The sequence below is a fragment of the Pongo pygmaeus genome, chromosome 23 (genome assembly GCF_028885625.2).
Source record: "Pongo pygmaeus isolate AG05252 chromosome 23, NHGRI_mPonPyg2-v2.0_pri, whole genome shotgun sequence".
Taxonomy (NCBI): Eukaryota; Metazoa; Chordata; class Mammalia; order Primates; family Hominidae; genus Pongo; species Pongo pygmaeus.
In genome coordinates this window covers 53,321,219-53,344,724 of record NC_085931.1, presented here as the reverse complement: position 1 = coordinate 53,344,724, position 23,506 = coordinate 53,321,219, and the positions used below count along the sequence as shown (strand labels likewise).

General features: G+C 54.7%; 1 protein-coding gene across 1 annotated transcript in view; it reads left to right on the top strand.

Moving 5' to 3' along the window:
* The window catches only part of NFAM1 (NFAT activating protein with ITAM motif 1), a 48,888-nt gene extending 25,545 nt beyond the window's left edge, over positions 1 to 23,343 (top strand). The window contains exons 4-6 of the mRNA XM_054469983.2: positions 8,766 to 8,864; positions 19,938 to 20,027; positions 21,785 to 23,343. Coding sequence (XP_054325958.1) covers positions 8,766 to 8,864; positions 19,938 to 20,027; positions 21,785 to 21,844 — 249 coding nt within the window. The 3' untranslated portion in view covers positions 21,845 to 23,343. The remainder of the gene's footprint in view (positions 1 to 8,765; positions 8,865 to 19,937; positions 20,028 to 21,784) is intronic.
* The last annotated feature ends 163 nt before the right edge of the window (positions 23,344 to 23,506 follow it).

The following is a 23,506-nucleotide window of genomic DNA, read 5'->3' as shown; positions in this document are numbered from 1 at the left end:
TGTTGAGGCGAGACAGACGATGAACCACTCAGTGAGTAGGTCGTATATATCAGATGGGATAATTACTGGGGGAAACAGCAATATGAAGGGAGGTCAGCATGGGAATGGAGAAGCGCCTGGAATGAGGGAGGCAGGTGCACATCAGGGCTGGGCATGCCAGTGGGAGAATAGTGGGTTCAGGTGCTCTGAGGCAGGAGTGGGCATGGGGTGTCCCAGGAGCTGCATGGGGGCCCATGTGTCTGGTGTAGCCCGAGCTCACAGAGAGTAGACGGAAGTGGAAGGAGATGCAGCCAGGTAGGGAGCATTGAAAGGACTTTAGACCTTACTCTATGTGATACAAGGGAGGGGGTGAGATCAGACCTAGATTCTGATGGACCCTATGTCTGGGTGAGGGACACCCAGTGAGGAGCTACTGCAAAGTCCAGGCAGAGGTGACAGGAGCCGGGACCAGGGTGGCCTCAGGGAAGTGGTGAGCAAAGCGGGTGAAAGGCTGGAAGCGGACCCAAAGGGACTCGCGCGAGCGGTTTGCTCTGCTCCATCGGGGGGTAAGGCCCGAGCCTGGGGGTGTTTGGATCTGAGGCTGCCGGGCAGGTGTCAGGTGAGCTGTGGACTGGAAGAGCAGGTGAGGAAGCTGAAGGTCAGAGCGTGCCTGAGCCAGAGCAAGTGGCAGGCCTGGGTCTGGAGCCCGTGCCTTAGTTTCCCATCCTTGTCTTAAGGCTGGGGATGTCATCACTTTTCCAAGAAGGCTCTGAGGTGCTAAAAGAGCATGAGCTTGGCCCCTTTCACCCCCGGGAGCCCCAGGGGCTGCATTTCCTGCCTTCTGTGAGCCAGCGTCTGGGTCAGGATCCCAGCCACGATGCTGGCTCCCCTCCTTCCTATGGGTCTGACACTGGGGCAAATGGTCCTACTTTGACCTTGCCCTGTTAATGAGCTTCAGGGTGAAGTGAGTCGCAGGCCCTGGGTGCCACTGTGAAGTCCAGGAGGGCTCTGTGCTCCGCCTTGACTCCAGCCCAGCCAGAGGGACGAGCTGAGCCAAGAAGACCCGAGATGGGTGGGAAACATTTCCTTCAGCTTCCATGAACCCAGGGTTAGGATGGAGACCCACTGGCTTCAGGCTGCCTCCCTCCCCAAGCCAGCACGAGTGTGCACCTGCCATGTGCCCAGCCTGGGCCTTTCTTGCACACCCCCGACTCTCGCCCTCAATATATGCCTTCCCTCCCGGCTTCCGCTTTTCCCATGATGATAGCAAGTAGGGTATCTCTCGATTTGTTCACTACCGAGCAGCCCCCAGGCACTCAAAATGAGGCCAGGGGAGGAGCTGGGGCATGGACACAGAAACTGGGCTTCAGGCACAGGTGACAAGGGACTCCCCCCGCCTGCGGACCCCCACCCAGGCTTATAGGAGTGACCCACACAAGTGCCCTCTGTGTACACAAAACACAGTGGGCAAGGAACAGAACGGGGCCAGGTGAGATCTTAACCTTGAGGCCCCCATTTGCTGAGCAACCCCAGCTCCTGCCCTACAAAGATGGGCCGTACCATAGAGACTGGATCACAGTATCAGTAAAGGAGGGGACAAAGCTCAGAGCCCAGGGCTTGAGTTCTGGTCCCTGCTCCCTCCCCTCCAGGATGGCCTCAGTGACTCCTGCCTTCCTCTTCCTCCTCTCACCACCCTGCCTGTGCTTCCAGGAATGTCTGCAAAGTGTCTCGTGTGTGCCATCACTAGGCTAAGTGCCAACAGGGTAAAAAACAAGCCCTCTTGTCAAGTTTGGATCCTCTCTGAGCCTCAGTTTCCTCCTCTGGAAATGGGGGTAAGGAGGATAGACCCTGCCCACTAAGTGAACGTGGAAGGAGAGAACTTATTTGTTGTTGTTTTTTTTGTTTTGTTTTGTTTGAGATGGAGTTTCACTCTTTGCCTAGGCTGGAGTGCAATGGTGCGATCTCGACTCACTGCAACCTCTGCCTCTCAGATTCAAGTGATTCTCCTGCCTCAGCCTCCCAAGTAGCTGGGATTACAGACGTGTGACACCACATCCGGCTAATTTTGTATTTTTAGTAGAGACCAGGTTTCACCATGTTGGCCAGGCTGGTCTCAAACTCCTGACCTCAGGTGATCTGCAGGAGAGCACTTCTGAGGCACCAGTTGGGTGCCTGACACACAGTAGAAGCTTCCTGCTGCCCACACACCCTCTGTACCTGGGGAGGATGGCTGATGTGAGAGCCTGGGCTGGTAGGGAAAGAGAACCCAGAGGCCAGAGCAGCTGCTGCGTTTGCATTGCTAAAGCATCCCTGGGAGCCCCCGGTTCGCTGTGGATGCCCCTGATGGCAGCGGCAGGCTGGGGTAAGGAGAGAGTCCAGGAGAAAGAGGTTCCCTCCAGGCACAGAGGACCCGGGAGCACCTGCGGTGGTGGATAAATGAATTGAAGCTGGAAACTACCAACCAGAAGTGGCAGAGGGTGGACCCGAACCACAGTTGGCAGCTTTGGGGACAGTGAGGACAAAGAGCAGAGTGTGCGACTCCACTGGGGCGAGTCTGGAAGAATGGCATTGCCTCCTGGGGCAATGCCTGCACCTGACTTCTGCAAAGGCCGGCAGGGAGGGCACGGAGCTCACACCCCCGGGAAGATGGGAGCTGGAGGGTGGCAAGAACTGGAGATGCATGAAGTCTGCCCGGAGGGGCTGGGGCAGCAGGGATGGGGGTAGAGCCCAGGAATGGATGAGCCGCAGGTGGCACACTCAGCCCTGCCCGCAGGCCCTTCGACAGCAGAGGCTTCCCAGGCCCTCCTTGTTCTCTGTGTTCCGGCACCTGGGATCCCTCCCAGAGATCTCCTTCTTTGCTTTCTGGACCCAGCTCCCATGTACTCAGCTCAGAGAGGCCCTCTCTGACCCCATGGCTTTCTTCCCTGACACCTCCTTTGCCTCTGCCCTCGTCATCTGTACGTTCCCTGAGCTTACTCCATCTCTTCCTCAAGGCCAGCTCTGTGAGGCTGGGTGCCTCTCGGCCTGTTCCCTGCCCAAGCCCCAGCCTCTAGCACAGGCTCCCCCCCAACATAGTAGGCCCTCAATAAACACTTGCTGAAGGGCTTACCATTTATAGGGCCCTTTCACACCTGTCATTAAATTCATTTGTTCAGGCTGGGTACAGTGGCTCACGCCTATAATCCCAGCACTTTGGGAGGCTCAGGTTGGCTGATCACCTGAGATTAGGAGTTTAAGACCAGCCTGGCCAACATGGCAAACCCCCACCTCTACTAAAAATACAAATTAGCTGAGAGGCAGAGATTGCAATGAGCCGAGATTGCGCCACTGCACTCCAGCCTGGGCGACAGAGCTGAGCATGTGTCAGGCCCTGTACAGAGGCTGGGAACACAGCAAGCTAAACTCTTAGCTGGGGAGATCAGCTGTTATGCTGTCATGACCTGTTCAGGAAGAAAGGAAGTAGAAATCAGCAGGGGGCTTAAAAGCACAGACTTGGGCCTTCGTTCAGTTCCAGCTCTGCCACTTACCAATTTCTGCGAGCTTGGGCCGGGTGCTCCGGGCTTCAGTTTCCCCAGTGGGGGGGCCAAACAGAGGAGCTGTGTCATGGGGTTGTAGAAGGCACAGAGGGGCCGGGCGTGGTGGCTCACAACTGTAATCCCAGCACTTTGGGAGGCCGAGGTGGGTGGATCACGAGGTCAGGAGTTCAAGATCAGCCTGGCCAAGATGGTGAAACCCCGTCTGCACTAAAAATACAAAAAAAAAAAAAAAAATTAGCCGGGCATGGTGGTGGGCCCCTGTAATCCCAGTTACTCGGGAGGCTGAGGCAGAGAATTGCTTAAACCCGGGAGGCGGAGGATGCAGTGAGCCTAGATTGCGCTACTGCACTCCAGCCTGGGTGACAGAGCAAAACTCCATCTCAAAAAAAAAAGAAGGCACAGAGGGGCTGGTGTGGGTCTGAGGCGCTTTCAGTACCAGGAGAGGTCTCTTTCTTGAGAAGGCAGCGATCGCCATGATTCCTGCCATGAGAGTAGGTTTGGGGGCTCCTGCCTGGCTTGAGGGATCAAAGTGGTCTTCCCAGAGCAGGCGCTCCCTGCGGCTGGCCCGTCCTCATCCTCATCCTCTCATGGCGTCGGGCACAGCAGGCCTCCCGCCTCACAGCACACTCCTCCTCTTGGTTCCAGGACGCCATGCCCTCCTGGTTCTGTCCCACCCCATAGGCAGCTTTGCTGGGTCATCCCCCTCTTGGTGACCTCTAAATTCTGGCACATCCCGGGCCCCTTCCTCCAAGCCCTTCCGCGCTCTGTCTATGCTCCTGCCGTGAAGGTTCTGCTCTGCGGGTGGCATTCCCTGTCCACAGATGCTGTTGCTCAGACCCCTCCCCAAGCTCCAGACCGCGGTCCACAGCCCCACATGGGGGCCTGAGGGCGCCGCCACCTCACGTGTCCAGAGCAGTGCTCAGTCCCCAAGTCCTCTGTGTCCCAGCACGCGTGCTCCAGATGCTCAGGCCCAAGCCTTGGAGTTGTGCTCGGCTCTTCTCTCTCCCCACATCCATCCCTCAGCAAGCCCTGCACTCAGTCTGTCCCGGATCCAGCCCCTTCCCCGGGGCTTCCTAGGTGTCCCAGGCTGGGCTCCGTCACCCTCTCCTGGAATATGGGTCTCTGCTGCCATGCCCTGGCTTCCATTCACACCCTGGCGTCTGTCTTTATGCTGTCTGTCCTGCCAAAGCATAGCCGCTGCAGGCAGGGGACTTAGTGTCCCCAGCACCTGGGGGAGCCTGGCATGCAGTGCATGCTTGTGGAAGGAATGACAGGATAAATGCACGTGAGGACCTGGAAGATAAGGCAGAAGTGGCCAGGGTGTGAGGTGGGCAAGGCTACATTATCACTCCCATTTTACAGAGGAGGAAACTGAGGCCCAACAGGCTTCCTGAGCTGCTGATGGCAGCACCCCTGGTGTGCAGAGCTGGATCTCAGCCCAGGCCTGGTGACTCCCTGTCCCACCACCGTCTACTAGGGAGGGGAGACTGGGGCCACAGAGAGCTGGGCGCGGTGGGAAAAGCCACACTGGTGATTCATCTGAAAATCACAGTTGAAAGGCAAATGTTGGCCCCGAGGACAGAGCGCTCGGTGGGCAGGGATGGGCAGGGAGCAAAGCAGCCCCACCCCCGTAGTGTAATGTGAGTTTTCAAGAAGGCTCCCTCCCTCCTCCACAGGACCCCTTGCCCCAGCCCAGCCTCCCTAGCACCCCCAGGAGGCCTCTCTCCTGGAGATCCTGCCTCCTCCCTTTGCCAGCCCCAACCTACAGTCCACCCCGCATCTGTGGCAGCAGAGGGAGGTTTATACAATGCAACTGCGGCCACTTCCCTGCCCTGGTGGCCCCCACTGCCCTTCGGGTGGACACCATGGCATTTGGCCTTTCGTGGCCCCACCCGTGCCAGCCTGTGGCTTATCTCCTCCTTTTCGTCTAACTGTCCATTCTTCTGTGTGTCCATGATACTCCTGCCCCCGAGCTGTTCGCAATGCCTAAGACACCTTCTCAGACTGGGAGAGCTTTGAAGTTCCTCCCGTGTCTTCAGAAGACAGCACAAGATGGCCCCAAGTCTGCTTCAGTCCCCTGCAGACTTGGGGCTCCTTCCTGGGACCCTGCAGTGGCACTCACTTCTCTGGCAACCCCATCAGTCTCACTAACAAAGCCTCGAGGCCAGGCGTGGGTCTTGCTCACCATGGGGTCCTCCATGCCCAGCCCAGACCCAGCGTGTAGGAGGGCCAGGGAGGGACACCAAGAGCTAACTGAGCTTCAGGGACCTTGCTTTCCAGCCCCGGCAGGTCCAAAGAACTGAGCCCAGGTCAGCCTCCCGGGAGACCCACTGCCCATGAGCTCACATCCTCAGCCCTGGTGGTGTCCAGGCCGGCCAGCTCAGTGAAGAGACAGACACTAGGTCCCCAGCTGCCTTGAAAAGAGGAGGCACTGAGGTGCACTGGGGCGGACCACAGCCTCTGACTGTGATGGTCCCCTCATGAAGCAGGTGGTGCAGGGGAGGCGGCCCTGGATTTGAGGACACACATCTGGGTTTGATCCAAGGACAGCCTTTGACCAGCTGGACAAGCCTCAGCTTCCCCCTTCTGTTTTTGTTTTGTTTTGTTTTGTTTTGTTTTGTTTTTGAGATGGAGTCTCACTCTTTTTGCCCAGGCTGGAGTGCAATGGCGCAATCTCAGCTCACTGCAACCTCCACCTCCCAGGTTCAAGCAATTCTCCTGCCTCAGCCTCCCGAGTAGCTGGGACTACAGGTGCTCACCACCACACATGGCTAATTTTCGTATTTTTAGTAGAGACGGGGTTTCACTATGTTGGCCAGGCTGGTCTCGAACTCCTGACCTCAAGTGATCTACCCACCTTGGCTTCCCAAAGTACTAGTATTACAGACATGAACCACTGCACCTGGCGCCTGTCTGTTAGACGGGCAATTCCATGCCCGCCTCCTCTGGCTGCTATGAGAATTACATGAAAATAAGGACGAGTCCCAGCAGACTTCGTAAACTGTCAAGTGCTACACAGACGCCAGCACTGCTCTGTGTCTGTGAGGCTTACACATTCTAACTAAGCAGAGGAGTCAAAACTCCAGCTCCTGTCTCGTCAATATCTTGGTGAAACACAGACCTGGATTCAAATCTTGCCTCTGCCACTTCCTGGCTGCGTGGCCTCAGCAAGTCACCTGCCCTCTCTGAGCCTTCACTCCGTCAGGTACAGAACGGAGAGGATGGAAAGATTCACCTGCGGTTTGTGGAGGGCATGTGAGAGAAGGCGGGTCAGGTGTCGAGAGCCCTACCTGGCTCCATGCTCTGAGCTATTATGTGCTGTGACTGGGGGTGGCGCCGGCTTCTGCCTGCGAGTTGAGTAGCTCTCAGCAGCTAATCCTGCAGTAAATGGGCTGGGGTTTGGCAGGAGGCCAGGGTTTTTAATTAGCTTCTGCCCTGAGATGAGACAGTTGTGGCTCCACTGTCAGCAGTGGCAGTGTGGTGCCTGCAATGAGGGGGGATGTCCAGGCCACCTCCCTCTGCCTCCGGAGGGCCACCTGTACTGACTGCCTCCTGACTCCCCAGCCTTCACCTTCCCAGCAGGCCCGGCCCAGCCTCCACTGTGACCAGCGGGAGCTTTCTCCAGCACAGCTCTGACCCTGGCGCTCCCACTTCCAGCCCTCAGATGTTTCCTATGCTCTTCACGCAGCCTGTACGGCCACGCCACGCCTGCCCCTCCCAGGCAGGCAGGCTCCCCTCTCTGGCCACACACTGACCTCTCTCTCTCTCTCTTCTTTTTTTTTTTTTTTTTTGAGATGAGATCTCGCTCTGTCGCCCAGGCTGGAGTGCAATGGTGTGATCTCAATTTACTGCAACCTCCGCCCCCTGGGTTCAAGCGATTCTCCTGCCTCACCCTCCCAAGTAGCTGGGATTACAGGCGCCCACCACCACGCCCAGCTGGTTTTTATATTTTTAGTAGAGATGGGATTTTGCCATGTTGGCCAGGCTGGTCTCAAACTCCTGATCTCAGGTGATCCACCAAAGTGCTGGGATTACAGGCATGAGCCACTGCGCCCGGCCTATGCTGACCTTCTCTAAGTGCCTAGAGACCTCCAGGCCTTGGCATCTGCTGTTCCCTCTACCTGGGGCTCCCTCCTCGCTCTTTTGCTAAATGAACTTCTTGCCCTCAAGATTTCACCTTCAATATCGCTTCTGCCCAGTGGGGCATTGGTTTCCTCCTCGTGTGCCAGAGGCTCTGTGCCTGGCGATCAACCCACATACCATGTTTCGGCAAAACTACTGGTTCATCCTCCATCTCTTCACTGGTCCCTAAACTCCAGGAGGGTAGGGACGGTGCCCACCTCCTCACACTGCCTGGCTTGCCAGTGCTATCAAGTGTGTGTTGGTTGACCAAGGGCCTTCTAAGCACCACCTCCTAAGCACCAGGCACCTACTCCTTGTGCCCTCCTTGTCACTTTGCATCAATCTCACAAAGGAGGGTTATTGCTGAAGAAACCAAGACTCATGGCCGGGCGCGGTGGCTCACGCCTGTAATCCCAGCATTTTGGGAGGCCAAGGCAGTGGATCACCTGAGGTCAGGAGTTCGAGACCAGCCTGTCCAACATGGTGAAACCTCGTCTCTACTAAAAATACAAAATTAGCTGGGCATGGTGGCACACATGCCTGTAGTCCCAGCTGCTCAGGAGGCTGAGGGGGGAGAATCGCTTGAATCTGGGAGGCGGAGGTTGCAGTAAGCTGAGATCGCACCATTGCACCCCAGCCTGGGCAACGGAGCGAGACTCCATCTCAAATAATAATAATAATAATAATTAATAAATAAATAAAAAAACCAAGGCCCAGAGAGGGGAACTGGCTCGCTAGAGTCCAGAGCCAGTGACAGCAGAGGAGGACTGGACACTGGACCCGGCTGGCACCACTAGGGGCCCACCCATGGCTGCTGGCTTGGTCTCTGGGGCCCTGCCCCACTGGCACTGGTCCCAGTAGCTTGTGTCCCTACCAGCCAGGTGCTCTGTCCAGGGACAACACCTCGTGTGGGCCTTTTCCATTTCCTGTGTCTCCAGGTGCAAGAATGGCTTGATGCAGGTCTTGTAGGCATTTGCCATGTTTCCCTGGAGAGGGTGAGTGGGAGGGACTGAGTGATGAATCTCTGTGTGACCTCATGACAATCTGCCATCCTTTCCCTTTGGGGGTCTGTGCGAGGAGGAAGATGAGAGCCACTCATCCCTGGCCCTGACTCCTTTCTCCCTACAGAAGCAGATGCGGGGTCCAGGGAAGGACCCCACCAGGAAGTGCCCAGATCCAAGATCTGCCAGCAGCCCTAAGCAGCATCCTTCAGAATCCGTCTACACAGTGAGTCCCGGGGCCCCTGGCTCCCTCCACCTCTTTCAGGCCTTAGGCAGAGTCTGTCTTCTACCAGGGTCTGTCTGGCTCAGTCTTGTACCAGCTGTGTGGCCTCTCCTAGCCTCAAGTTCCTCATCTGTAAAATGGGGATAACAATTCTCACCTCGTGGAATTTCTATGAAGCTGAAAAGAGGTGACACGTGCAGGGCTCCTGGAAGGCATATGAATGTCAGGTGCCCCCCATGCCCTGTTCCCCTCTTTGGCATGGATCCTCATTCTGGGACAAGGGGTAGTGACGGCACAAGTTGGTGAAGAATGAAGAAAGCTCCTTCATCTGACCACACAGCTGTTACCACTTCCTCCTGTTTTTATTGTATAAACAACAAAAATCACAAAAAGAGGAAGAGGTCAGGCGCCATCCCACGCCCTTAACACATCAGTGATTTTTAATTATTTGCTGTCTCACCTCCTGGTACATGCAGATATCGTCTTACATGGTCACAATCACAGCGGAGACACGCGTTGGGACCCTGTTTGTTCCACTCTCTGCTGTGTTGTAGGCATTTTCTGAAACAATCTTCCTGGAGATGTGGGTGCATCTCCAGGAAGTGGAAGGTGGGTGCAGCATAGGGGCTGAGGAGGCCAGGCTGCCCCAGCCCAGCCAGCCAGCCAGCATGCAGTCCTCTGCCCGGTGGCTGGGGCCCGGGACGTCTGGGAACACTCTTTTTGCTACGTTCCTTTTGGCTCCACAAACAACATATGCTCCAGGTAGAGCAAGTGAAGAACAAATGCCACCCAGTGCCAGCTGGGGTCCCCATCTCGTGCGAGCTGGCACCGCCAGGTGGGCTCCCCACTCCACGCCTGGAAGGCACACAGCCCTTCTGGGGCCCTGCAGGTCCCCAGGTGCACGCTCCCCAGGTGCACTCCCCCTGGCTGCGTTGGTGCTTGGGTTCTGCTCATACGTGCTGCCGTTTCTGTTCCCACAACATTGACTCACTCTAATAATGCCACAAAACGCCACACAGAGGACGTCCGGGATATGGCCTTGTCTGCTGAGGATGGGGCGGGTGGCAGCGAGGCCAAGGAAATGTCCCTGTGGGGCAGTGCCAACAGTTCCAAGTGGAATGTGACGGTTCTCAAAGGGCTTTCAGCTTCCCCATCCCAGGGAGTTTCTGTCAGCCACGGTTTTGCACATGGCCGGAGACTTCCTCATACTCTCTCCTGTCTCCCAGCATCTCATAGTGGTATTTTCCCTACCAGGGATTCTGGTGTCAACTGTTAGATGAAAATATTTCTCTCTCTCCCTCTCACTCTCACTTTCCCTCTCCCCCGACATACACATATGTGAGATATATATATATAAAAGAAGAAAATAACCAGCATCCTAATCTCATCTTCTTCCAGGATAAATACTAGGAACGTTGATTAATATATTTTCCAGTATTTTTTCTATAAATATATACAAAGAAACCCATACACACTCACACATACTTCTTTTTTAATTGGAGTAATACAGCTATTTTTTTCATGAACATCGCATGAACATCTTTCCATGCTAATAAATATCTTTCTATGAGATTATTTTTAATGGAAGAGCTCTTTTGAGCAGAGCTTCTTTTTTTCCTGGGTTTCGAAGCCTCTAAGATGCAGGCTGACTTCTCTGGAGTGAGGTGAAGAGACCTAACTGCCTGCAGAGTTGCAGGGCAGCTTGGAGAGTAGAGGTCATAGAACTTTGCCAAGCCCTTGACATAAGGGTCTACCAGCTGGGATTGGGCCTGGGCGGAGAAGAGTGACAGTCACAACAATGATGATGGTATCAAGAGCCATTTGTTGTGTACCTACTATGTGCCAGGGATCATGGCAGGACTTTACACCTGTTATATTTTATCAATCCTCTTGATAAGGTTTTAGGGTAAAGGTTTTGTCCCCATTTTCACTTTCTTTACTTTTCTTTTCTTTCTTTTTCTTTTTTTCTTTTTCTTTTTTTTTTTTTTTTTTTTTTTTTGAGCAGAGTCTCACTCTGTTGCCCAGGCTGGAGTGTAGTGGCACGATCTCGGCTCACTGCAAGCTCTGCCTCCCAGGTTCATGCCATTCTCCTGCCTCAGCCTCCCAAGTAGCTGGGACTACAGGCGTCCGCCACCACACCTGGCTAATCTTTTTGTATTTTTAGTAGAGATGGGGTTTCACTGTGTTAGCCAGGATGGTCTCGATCTCCTGACCTCGTGATCCACCCGCCTCGGCCTCCCAAAGTGCTGGGATTACAGGCGTGAGCCATCGCGCCCGGCCTTCCTTTGGATTTTCTACGATCCCAGTCATGTCATCTATGAATAATGCAAGTTTTACTTTTTCCTTCCCAATCCTCATTATTTTATTTTATTTTTACTATTTATATTTATTATTATTATTTTTTGAGACAGAGTCTTGCTTTTGTCACCCAGGCTGGAGTGCAATGGTGCAATCTCGGCCCACTTCAACCTCTGTCTCCCCTGTTCAAGCGTTTCTCCTGCCTCAGCCTCCTGAGTAGCTGGGATTACAGGTGACCACCACCATACCCGGCTAATTTTTTTGTATTTTTAGTAGAGACGGGGTTTCGCCATGTTGGCCAGGCTGGTCTCGAACTCCTGACTTCAGGTGATCCACCCACCTCTGCCTTCCAAAGTGCTGGGATTACAGGAGTGAGCCACCACACTTGGCCTGTTTTATTTTTTTTGAGACAGGGTCTTTCTCTGTCACTCAGGCTGGAGTGCAGTGGTGTGATCTCGGCTCACTTCAACCTCCACCTCCTGGTCTCCAGCGATCTTCCCACCTCAGCCTCCCAGGTGGCTGGGACTATGGGTGTGAGACACCGCACTTGGCTAATTTTTTAATTTTTTGTAGAGACGAGGTCTCACTATATTGCCCAGTCTGGTTTTGAGTTCCTGGGCTCAAGTGATCCTCCCACCTTAGCCTCTCAAAGTTCTGGGATTATAGGCATGAGCTACCACACCCGGCCCAATCCTTACATCTTATTTTTTCCACTTTATTGCACTGCCTGAGGCCTCTGATATAATGACGGTGAATAGAGGTGGTGATAGCAGGCATCCTTGTCTTGTTTCCCAGTCTCCAGGGAAGGTTTTTTTTAAATATATTCTTCCTTCTTTGGGTGGATACTTAAATAATTTCCTATCTTTCTCTTTTCCAATTTGTGCACTTACAGTATGAACTTCCCTTTAATATGGCTTTAGCTGCATCCCACAAGTTTTGATGTGTCATATTTTCATTGTCTTTCAGTTTAAAATTTCCATTGAGAATTCTTCCTTGCCTCACTGGTTACTTAAATGTGATTTGCTTGATGTGATGTGGTGGCGCACACCTATAACCCCAGCTACTTGGGAGGCCGAGGTGGGAGGATTGCTTGAGCCCAGGAGTTTGAGACCAGTCTTGGCAACATAGCAAGACCCCACTAAAAAAATTTTTTTTAATTAATAAGGATCAATAAGGATATGGAGGGCCGAGCGCAGTGGCTTACCCCTGTAATCCCAGCACTTTGGGAGGCAGAGGCTGGTGGATCACCTGAGGTGGGGAGTTCGAGACCAGTCTGACCAACATGGAGAAATCCCATCTCTATTAAAAATACAAAAAAATTAGCCGGGCATGGTGGCGCATGCCTGTAATCCCAGCTACTCGGGAGGCTGAGGCTGGAGAATCGCTTGAACCCGGGAGGCGGAGGTTGCGGTGAACCAAGATCGCGCCATTGCACTCCAGCCTGGGCAGCAAGAGTGAAACTCCGTCTCAAAAATAAATAAATAAATAAAAATAAGGATATGGAATATTTTATCAACATGATCAACAAACTTGGCCTAATTGACATATAGAGAATACTCATTCAACCAGGCATGGTACATGTTATTTTCAAGTGCACACAGAATATAAACTGAGCCATAAAGCAAGTCTCAAAAAATTCAAAAGGATTAAAAACCATACAGAACATACTCTCTGATCACCATGGAATTAGGTAAAAATAAAAACATCACATAGCCATCATATAATTAGACATTCAAAACTGTTGAATGAGTACTCTCATTCATTAAGGATTAACGATTGATCCTTACTAATTAAACTTTTTTTTTTTTTTTTTTGGCTGGGTGCAGTGGCTCATGCCTGTAATCCCAGCACTTTGGGAAGCCGAGGTGGGCAGATCACGAGGTCAAGAGATCGAGACCATCCTAGCCAACATGCTGAAACCCCGTCTCTACTAAAAATACAAAAAAAAAAAAAATTGGCCAGGTGTGGTGGTGGGCGCGTGTAGTCCCAGCTACTCAGGAGGCTGAGGCAGGAGAATCGCTTGAACCTGGGAGGCGGAGGTTGCCGTGAGCCGAGATCGTGCCACTGCACTCCAGCCTGGGCCACAGAGCGAGACTCCGACTCAATAAATAAATAAATAAATAAATAAATAAATAAATAATTTTTTCATGAGGTCTCACTATGTGGCCCAGCTGGTCTTGAACTCCTGGGTTCAAGTGCTCTTTCTATCACAACCTCCCGATTAGCTGGGATTACAGGTGCATACCACCACGTCTGGTTCTTACTGACATTTTTGGCCTGTTTTCTCAATTTTTAACAGAAGTTAGTTAAAATCTGCCAGTATGATTGTGGATTTGTCTATTTCTTCTTTTAATTATGTCACTTCTTGCTTTTTATTCATGTGGAAGAGTGCTCATGGCATATTATGACATGAAAAAAAAAAAAAGCTGTACTACTTCAATTTGTTTTAAAAAAAACTTGACCTATTCTTTGGGAGGCCGAGGTGGGCGAGTCACCTGAGGTCAGGAGTTCAAGGCCAGCCTGGCCAACATGATGAAACCCCCTCTCTACTAAAAATACAAAAATTAGCCAGGCGTGGTGGTGCACACCTGTAATCTCAGCTACTTGGGAAGCTGAGGCAGGAGACTCACTTGAACCTGGGAGGCAGAAGTTGCAGTGAGCCGAGATCATGCCACTGCACTCCAGCCTGGGTGACAGAGCGAGACTCTGCATCAAAATAAATAGAAATAAATAAAATAAATTTAAAAAGAAAAGAAAAGGCTGAGTGCAGTGGCACACGCCTATAATCCCAGCACTTTGGGAGGCTGAGCGGGGTGGATCACAAGGTCAGGAGATGGAGACCATCTTGGCTAACATGGTGAAACCCCATCTCTACTAAAAATACAAAAAATAAGCCGGGCGTGGTGGTGGGCGCCTGTAGTCCCAGCTACTTGGGAGGCTGATGCAGTGGAATGGCGTGAACTCAGAAGGTGGAGCTTGCAGTGAGCCAAGATCGCGCCACTGCACTCCAGCCTGGGCGACAGAGCGAGACTCTGCCTCAAAAAAATAAAATATAAAAAAATAAAAATAAAAGAAAAAACTTGACATATTAAAAGCATGAATTTGGGGTGGGTCAGACAAACCCACCAAAACCCCCATCCGAGCCTTGTTCTTTTGCTTACTGGGTCTGCTACTTAAACTTTCTGAGTCTTAGTTCCATAATCTGCAAAATAGGGTTAACAGTACAATATTGGTTTACAGCTTGCAAACATGCTATGATTTCTTCCATCTGAAATTGCTTGAGCCCGCATCCCCCTCCAGCTCCCTGCCCTTTCTCCACAGCACCTTAGAACAGAGTTCCTCCAGCGTTGACAGAGCCCTCTCACCTTCAGCCCCTCTCCCTCTCCTTTCTGTTTCTCTCTATAGGCTTGCAGCCCTCCTCTTTGCCAGAACCTTCCTTCTCAGGGTCACCATTGACTCCACATTGTTAAACCAATGGGCAGTTCTTGGTCCTTACCTTCCTTGATGAATTAGCGGCATCTGACACCCTTGAGCTCTCCCTCCTCCTCAACACACTTTCTTCACTTGCTTCCAGAACATTCCACACTCTCCTGATCCTCCCCTGCCTCACCACCACACCTCCTCAGCCCCTTTCACTTGTTCCTCTTCCAGAACCAGTGGAACCCTGAACTGTAAAGATTGGAGTAAATGTTGGAGCCCATCCTGGGACCCTTTTTCTTCTTCACTCTCTTCACTGGGTGATCTCATTTAGCCACAAGGTTCTGAAGACCATCTATATCCTGACAACTCCCAAGTTTATATTTCCAGCTCAGACATCTCCTCTGAACACCAGAGTCAACCCCACTTGAATGTCTAAACGGCATCTCTCTCAAACCAAACTCCGATTCTTTTTTTTTTTTTTTTTGAGACAGAGTCTTGCTCTTGTCGCCCAGGCTGGAGTGCAGTGGCGTGATCTCGGCTCACTGCAACCTCTGCCTCCCAGGATCAAGTGATTCTCTTGCCTCAGCCTCCTGAGTAGCTGGGATTACAGGTGCGCACTACCACACCCGGCTAGTTTTTGTATTTTTAGTAGAGATGGGGTTTCACCGTGTTGGCCAGGCTGGTCTCGAACTCCTGACCTCAAATGATCCGCCCACCTCAGCCTCCCAAAGTGCTAGGATTGCAGATCTGAGCCACTGCACCCAGCCTTGAACTCCAATTTTTTACCCCTCTGAGTGCCTGTTACCCCCGTCTCCTCATCACTCCTCCATCCTTCCCATTGCTCAGGCTGAAAATGTTGAAGTTGTTCTCTCCATCTGTCTTTCAATCACTGCCCATATCTGATCCATCAACAAATCTTGCTTCAAAACGTATCCAGAATCCAGCCCTTCTCACTGCCCCAGCACTAACACTGGTGGGAGCCACTCCCGTTTCTTGCCTGGAGTCCTGCTGTTGGTCTCTAAGCAGCTGGTCTATTTTTATCCTTTCCCCTCCCCATGTCCCCCTACCCCCACCCCCAAGACCCCTGTTCGTTTTTCACCTGGCAGCAGCCAATGATCCTGGTAAGCCATCGACAGATCATGGCCCTCTGCTCAGAGCCCTCTGAGACAGAGACACCAAGATGGGGTTAGGTGAGCAAGAGTTTTATTAGAGAAACCCTCTGGAGAGAAAATGAGGAAGGGGCTGGGGAAGACTGGGAGAGCAGCCCCTCTGCGGAGCAGGTCTGATCTCAAGGGAAGGAAGCCCCTAAACCATCACACTGCCTAGGGGTGTGAGGAGTGCCCAGGTCAGAGTCATGTGGCTTCCATGCAAATGTGGTGACAGGTTTCAGGGCCCAGCAGCTGGGCGGTTTTGAGCCCTTGGTCGGTTCCGATCCCTCGAAGCGGAGGTCTGTGAAGCAGTTCTCACGACCGCCACGGTCCCGCAGAGGTTCCCCTCTCACCAAGGGTCAAGGTCAGCGCCCTGGGCCTCTGTGCTGGCTGTTCCCTCTGCCCCAGGGTGGCCTTCCTGACACTGGCCACGCCGCTCTGTCATTTTTTTTTTTTTTTTTTTTGAGATGGAGTCTCACTCTGTTGCCCAGGCTCGAGTGCAGTGGCACAATCTTGGCTCACTGCAACCTCTACCTCCCGAGTTCAAGTGATTCTCCTGTCTCAGCCTCCTGAGTATCTGGGACTACAGGCACCCGCCACCACGCCTGGCTAATTTTTGTATTTTTAGTAAAGACGGGGTTTTGCCATGTTGGCTGGGCTGGTCTTTAACTTCTGACCTCAGGTGATCCGCCCTCCTCAGCCTCCCAAAGTGCTGGGATTACAGATATGAGCCACCACACCTGGTCCGCTCCCTCATTCTTTCAGATCTCTGCCCTCGTGGGACCTTTCAGTGCAGCCTTTTCCTGACTTCCCTTTCAAAATTGCAGCCTCTCCCCTTTCCTGTCCCATCCCAACCTCCCTGTCTTCCTTCTCCTTCTCAGAGTCTCTGCAGTGACTTCATGGCCACCTTTTACTGTGATCATTGTCAATCTAGAGCCTCCTGGCGCCCAGCACACAGTAAGTGCTCACCTACTATGTGATGGGCAGAAGCCTGTTCTTACCTCCCAGGGTGTCCGGGGTTCCACGGGGCCCAGCACAGGGAAGGGGGGACACTCAGTAGCAAATGTGAGGCGTCAGGATGTGATCTGCATCCTCGTTCAGCAGCAGTCCTCAGAACCCCCACCAGCCCAGCGGCTCTGTCCCAGCCCAGCCTGGCCCAGCATCCTCGATCTTGCTCTCAGCCTGCAGTCCCTCCTGCTCCCGTTCCTGCTCTGAGCTGCTGCTGGAGGGACCTTTCTAACACGCGACTCTGATGCCTGGTGAGGAAAGCCTTCAGGGGCTCCCCATTGCCAGTGCCTGGTCTAGAGCTGAATTGCTTCTCCACGGAGTGTGTTCCTTCCCAAACAACACCCCCAGATCTCACCCATCACCCCCAATGTCCAGGACCCTCAGACTAGGTCCAGGCCCAGGGACGCTAACTTCAGCTCTGGCCTCAGCCTGCCTGGAGAAGGCCTTGGCATTGACTTCACACCTCTGCCAGTCGGATGACCACTGGGGTCGGCACCATTGCCCACTGGGCAGCAGGAGGCAAAGGGCTTGGAGGGCCTGGATCCCAGACAAACAGCCACAGCCCAGCCCAGCCCCCAGCCCCCAACACCCAGCCCAGCCAAGCCCAGCCCAGCCCAGCCCAGCCCCCAGCCCAGCCACAGCCCAGCACCCTCCCAGCCCCCAGCCCCCAAGCCCCAGCCCAGCCCAGCCCAGCCCCAGCCCCACAAGTGGCCCACTCCAAGGCCTGTGCAATCTCCCAGCAGGCATACCTAAGGGAGGGCCAGGAGGGGATGGTTCAGGAGCTCAAAGGGTGTCCTGTTGCCAAGGCTGCACCCTGCATTTCACAGCCTGGTGATGCAGGTCATACCCTGCATATAAATGCACACAGCGGGTCAGGACTTGTCAAAGGCCTCCCTCAGCAGCTGCTAATTGGTGGCCACCTCCGCAGCCTCCCCTGCCCTCAGCCCCGCAGCTGCTCCTGCCCTGTCCACTGTACCCACCGCCCACTCGCCTATTCCCCGACTCCCCCACTGTATGGGTTGGGGGCCTGCAGCATCCCAGGGCAGGCTAGTCTTCTCTGGCCCTGCATCACCTGCACTCTCTGGGCTCATGTGTTCTGGGCAGCCCGGCTGAGCTGGACAGGAGGGAGAGGGAAGCGCAGATCTGCTCCCCTGCCGAGACATGGACAAGAAGGCTGCTCCCCTCCCTTCTCTCTGTGACCAGAATCATCCAGCTCAGAGAGACTGTCAGATCTGTGAGACTTCGAAGGGTCTGGGCCTGGGTGGGTGGAGGGTTGGGGGCACAGGACCACAGAGGAACATTCCCATCCTGGGTGCCAGGCCAGCCAGGGTGGCTGGTGCTCCTGACAGGCACGAAGGCCGCACAAGGCAGGGCAGGCCTTGGAAGTTTCCCTCCATTGGAAATGAGGCTTCTTCCTGGGGCAGCCCTGGACCCTTTCCTACAAGGAAGCAGGTGGGAAGCCCCTCTCCCCAGACCCAGCCTGTTTCTGGCTCAGAGACCCCTTGAACTCGTCCTCAGGGCCGCCCCACCATCCCCATGTCTGATGCCCTTGAAGTGAGGGTCTCCCAAGCGCCACATGGTTTATTACTTGGATTTTCATGCCCAGCTGCCTCTTGGCGCCTGCCTCCCTCCCTCCTTCCCTCCTGCCTCCCGCCCTCCTCCTGCCTCTGAGCACCACCTGTCTCTCCAGCCTGCCTCAGCAACCCCTGCTTGCCTGTTGCCAGGGAAACCGCCTCCTTGGCAACCAGCCGGCATCCATATGACACGTACACTCAGGAAGGAAAGGCTTCTGTTCTTGCTTAGGCTGTTGGTGGGCTCTGCTCCGGAGTCCAACAGGTTCTGAGGGAGGGTCTGGTCTGTGATCCCAGAGAGGGGAGGTAGGCAGGCCTCATGCCTCTCTTGACCATTCAACAGCAGCTTATTCAGCACCTACTACTTCCCTGCCCTTTGTGCAGAGTATCCCATTTAATCATGCATTGAACCTGCAAAATAGATGCGATTATTCCCATTTTACATACGTGGAAACTGAGGCATGGAGAGGTTAAGGGGTTGCCTTTGGCTGGCAGAAGTCAGACCCGAGATTCGAACCTACCCTTGGCTGACTTTAAAGCCCTGGTTCTTTCTACCATCTTGAGGTCTCTGGCTAGGCCTTTCTTAGCTGGGTCAAGAGTGAGTGGGCCTAGGACACACCCGAGTGACGAGGAAGCCCCCTCACTATAGCTCATTTGGTGCTGCTCCCTTTGTGCCAAGCACAGCTGTAGAATCAGAAACCCAGAGATAGACTAGGCATGGTCCCTGCCCTCAAGGGGTTCCCAGTCTGGTGAGATGCTGGTGGGGGCAGGACTCCGACATGACCCAGTGCAGGAGCCATGAGGCCAGGGGCAGGGCCTCCAAGCCCAGCTGAGCGCGACACTGACTCGGGCTTCTGGGAGGAGGCTTGGGCTGTGGGGGGACCGTGGTCAGAAAGTGGGTGGCAGGAGCTTGGGACCTCCAGGGAGGTGCATATGGGTGATGACAGCAGCCCAGGTGGCCCAGGAGGGGTGGCTGAGGGGAATGAAAGGAAAGTGACAGGCAAGGGGGATGAGGGGTGTGCTAAGAACCAGGATTGCACTCTGGAATCCCCCAGCAGGGCACAGGCTCGATGACCAGGGATTGTGACCCCAGTGGGTGCCAGGGTTATCCTTGAATACAGGCTGGGGTAGGGAATGGGGAGAGCTAGAGGGTACAGGTGGGTGGGAGGACCCTCACAGGGGCCGGGGCTTTGAACAGGGGGGTGAAGGCAGAGGTCATGGAGACATCCTATTGGAGCAGTGGCCACAGGTATCATGCAGGGGGCTGCTGGCTGCCAAGCCCTTAAGAGCCTAGGGACAGGCAGGGACAGCAGGAGGCGGCCTGGCCCTTCCTCTTGCCAGCCAGGTGGAAGCCTGGATAGAACCCTCCAGGTGGAATACAAGGCTCTACTGGAGGTCCTTAAGGGGGGTTAGGGAGGTGGCCGAGAACAGAGAGGGGTCAGCCCTGTACAGGCAGGGAAGGGGCAAGGTGACTCTGGGAAAGGGGGTGGCAGGTGCAAAGGTGTGGCTGGGCTTCACCCTCCCCTGGGCTCCCACGGTGGGGTGTGTAACAGGCAGAGGGGCTGGATGCTGGGGCCAGGGACTGCCCCTCTACACGCTTGCCCCTGATCCTGGCACTCCATCTCCTGTAGGCTCTGCAGCGCCGCGAGACCGAGGTCTATGCCTACATAGAGAGTGAGGATGGCAGCCCACCCACCGCCAAGCAGAGCCCCCTCTCCCAGGTACACAGGCGCTGGGGCACCAGGCCTGGCTTCTCGCTCCATCTGACCCTCCCATCACCAGTGAAGTGGGGGGGCAAATGGGACATGGAAGTGAGCCACCTGCTGTGGAATCCCAGCCCTCTCCTGGTGGCAGCTGGCCTGCTGGTTAAGAGGACTGGTGGGTTTGAGTTCCTGCTCTGTCCCTTAGCCACTGTGCAGCCCTGGCCGAGATGTCTGACTTCTCTGTGTCTGAATCTCCTTGTGTGCAGATTGAGCAACCTAACAGTACCCACCTCATAGATGTTCAGTGAGGGTGGAATGTTGTACTGAGAGAGCTGCCCGGGACCCAGCTGTGCCCATGCACTTTGAGCCACTGTAACTACCACTGGGCACAGTGTCCACACTGGTCAATCAGACAGCGGTGTTAGGCTTCCAGCTGCCCCCAGGTTGGTGTTGGCTAAAGTCTGGAGCTAGAGTGTGAGCTGGTAGAAGCCGGGCTGGCCTGGTCAGGGTTCTGTGATTGTCATGATAGGGCCTCAGACATATTACCCAATCATACTTTCTCTCTTCTTTTTGTTTTTGTTTTTTTGTGTGTGTGTTTTGTTTTTGTTTTTGTTTTGAGACAGAGTCTTGCTCCGTCACCCAGGCCAGACTGCAGTGGCGCGATCTCAGCTCACTGCAACCTCCACCTCTCAGGTTCAAGCAATTCTCCTGCCTCAGCCTCCCGAGTAGCTGGGATTACAGGCGCCCGCCACTGTGCCCAGCTAATTTTTTGTGTTTTTAGTACAGACAGGGTTTCACCGTGTTGGCCAGGCTGGTCTCAAACTCCTGACCTCGTGATTCACCTGCCTCAGCCTCCCAAAGTGCTGGGATTAAAGGTGTGAGCCACCGCGCCCGGCCCATACTTTCTCTCTTAAACCTGTTCGCTCATCTGTAAAGTGGATGAGCAGTGTTTTCCTGCAATACCAACTGCCTCTGAATTCAAATGTGTTCCAAGCTGAATCACATCTGCACCAGAGCTCCCAGCGCTGTAAAGTGTGAGGCGTTGTTCAGCCAGAACAGGAGCCCACAGGCCTCTTGGAGCATCTGTCAGGGAGTGCGGGCGACTGGCACTTGGCCTTCTCTGGCCCAGGCTGGCACTATTTGTTAAATCGCCTATTCTCAAAGCCCTTTCTATACTCAGCACTCAACTAGACCCCGAGTGAAAGCAGGGACATCTCAGGCAGTGCCCACCCTGTGCCAGGCCCTGGGGTGCTGGACAGGAGAACTAGGCATGTCCCTACCCTCTGGGAGCCATAGTCTGCAGGAACAGGTCACTGACCCCATAGACACACAGAGGCATTTGTAGCCCTGTTGTGAGGGGTGGTCTTCTGGGAGGGACCAGCCAGGGTAGGGAGGGAGGGAGGGGGTCCCTGGAACCCTATGATGAGCCCGCAGGCAGGGTGAGTAGGAGGCAGTCATGGAGCAGGGTGTCTGTGGGAGGAGGCGCATCCCACACAGAGGGCAGAAGGCAGAGGGCAGAGCTGTGGGGGAAGCTCTGAGGCTGGAAAGGCAGGCCTATGTGGCTGGAGGGCAATGAGCAGGGGTGGAGGCAGCATGGTGGGGGAAGAGGCTGGGGAGGTGGGCTTGGAGACAGAGGGCAGGCCCCCCATCAAAGCTACACAGGAAGTGATCTGTTGCCCTCTGGCTAAAACTAAATTAGTGCGAGTTCATTATTTTCCTACTTAATGGTCATTCTCTCTCTCTCTCCCTCCCTCCCTTTCTTCTTTTCTATCCAGGAGAGACTGCATAGATTTGAAGATGATGGCGAACTTAACCTGGTCTATGAAAATCTCTAGGATGGGCTCCACTGCTCATAGAGCTTGCCCTGGGTCAGAGGACCGGGGCAGCCCCTGCCACCAAAGGACTTGACCTGAGTTGGGAGTAAGGCCCCCAGGGACACCCCATCATTTCACCCTCACATTCAAGGCCCTTCCTGCCTTGGCCGGCCCTACTGCCCCCCATTCTATACCCCAGCTGCCAAGGTTTTCCCATCTTGCGGCCCTTGCCCAGGCTGTTCCTTCTGCCAGGCAGGGCCTTCCTCCCTTGGCCCAACCAGCAAAGTGCCCCTCAGTCTTCAAGGGCTTTCCTGGATGCCACCCTTGCCCAGAGCCCTGCTCACTGCCTCATGCTGACAGAGCAGCATGCTCTCTTGGCTCTCTTGGCACCAGGCTGCACCTCAGCCAGCAGGGCAGCCTCTGAGCTGAGGGAGGACCCTGCAAGGGCCCCTAGCAGTGCTGTGTGGGGAGCCGACGTATGGAGGAGCTGGGGAGCAGTCATGCAAATCCCTACCTACCCAGCTGGGCCAGAGGCACGAGGCAGCCAGGCAGGGTGGGAGCAGGGACTGGCGTGGGAGGTTCTGGGGGACAGACAAGGATGATGGACCCCGCAGAGGCAAGACTGGGATCAGGGACAGATCTGGAGGCCCAGGACATGGCTGAGAGATGGTCAGCAGGCTGGGGGCATGAAGCAGAGAGGGCTTGGTTACAAGCCAGTGAGGAAGGAGATTCTGGCATGTTTGGGGTGAGGGCAGAGGGACAGATGAGGGGAGGAGGGTGCTGGCTAAACAGGAGCTGAATGAATGGCCTGAAGCTCCCCCTCCCAAGGGTTCCCACTCCCATTGGCCTGGCCCTGTACGCGCACTGTGTCATCTCCTTGGTCACCCTCTGCTCCAGGCCTTCTCCACCGCAGGACCTCAGCTGTCCCTCCTTCTACCCAAGGTGGAGTCCCCCAAAGTCCCTTCTGTCTGGTCTGTCCTGTGCCCACCACCTGTGGCTTCATCCAGCCCTCCTCCTCTATCTTTATCTGCCATAGGCCCCAGCCCTGGCCCCCTGTGGATTGAGGTCCCAAGTGGTCCGGCGGGGTTTGGTGCTGGGACCCTCAATGGCAGCCGGAAGGTCCCTCTGAGGCAGAAGCTCAGGCCCCATGGGGACAGTGGCTCCCCAGTGCCTGGCCCTGAGCCATTTCCGCTGTTTCAAGTGCCCACATCACCCTCATTTCCTCCTCACAGCAGCCCTGCACTGTGGCCAGAAACCCATCCACAGGCAGGCAGTGGCTGGGGTCCGGGTGGCCCCGGGCTGTTGGGCTCTGCTTCCTCCCTCTGCTCCCCCATGTCTCCCTGAGTTCTCCCACCTTTGCTCGTTTGTAAAATGGGCAGGTCAATCTTCCCACCCTACCGTGTGGGCTGCCCCAACCCCAAATGTGCCCAGGGAGGTTGGGGAACCCGAGGCACAGGCCCCGCCCCTGCCCCCAAGCAGCACTGGGTTACTGGCTCTCAGAGACACCTTTGGTTCTGCAGGTCGTGCCCCTCCCTGCAGGGAAGGGAAAGCTGGTGGTAGAGGCTGGGCACAGACTGACCTCCAGAAGAAGTCCCTCGGCCCTGCTAGGGTGGCACCAGACTTCTCTGGTCCCACAGGACAGCCAGTGGCCTCCTAGCTTGGTTCTGGTCCCCCGCCTGCAAG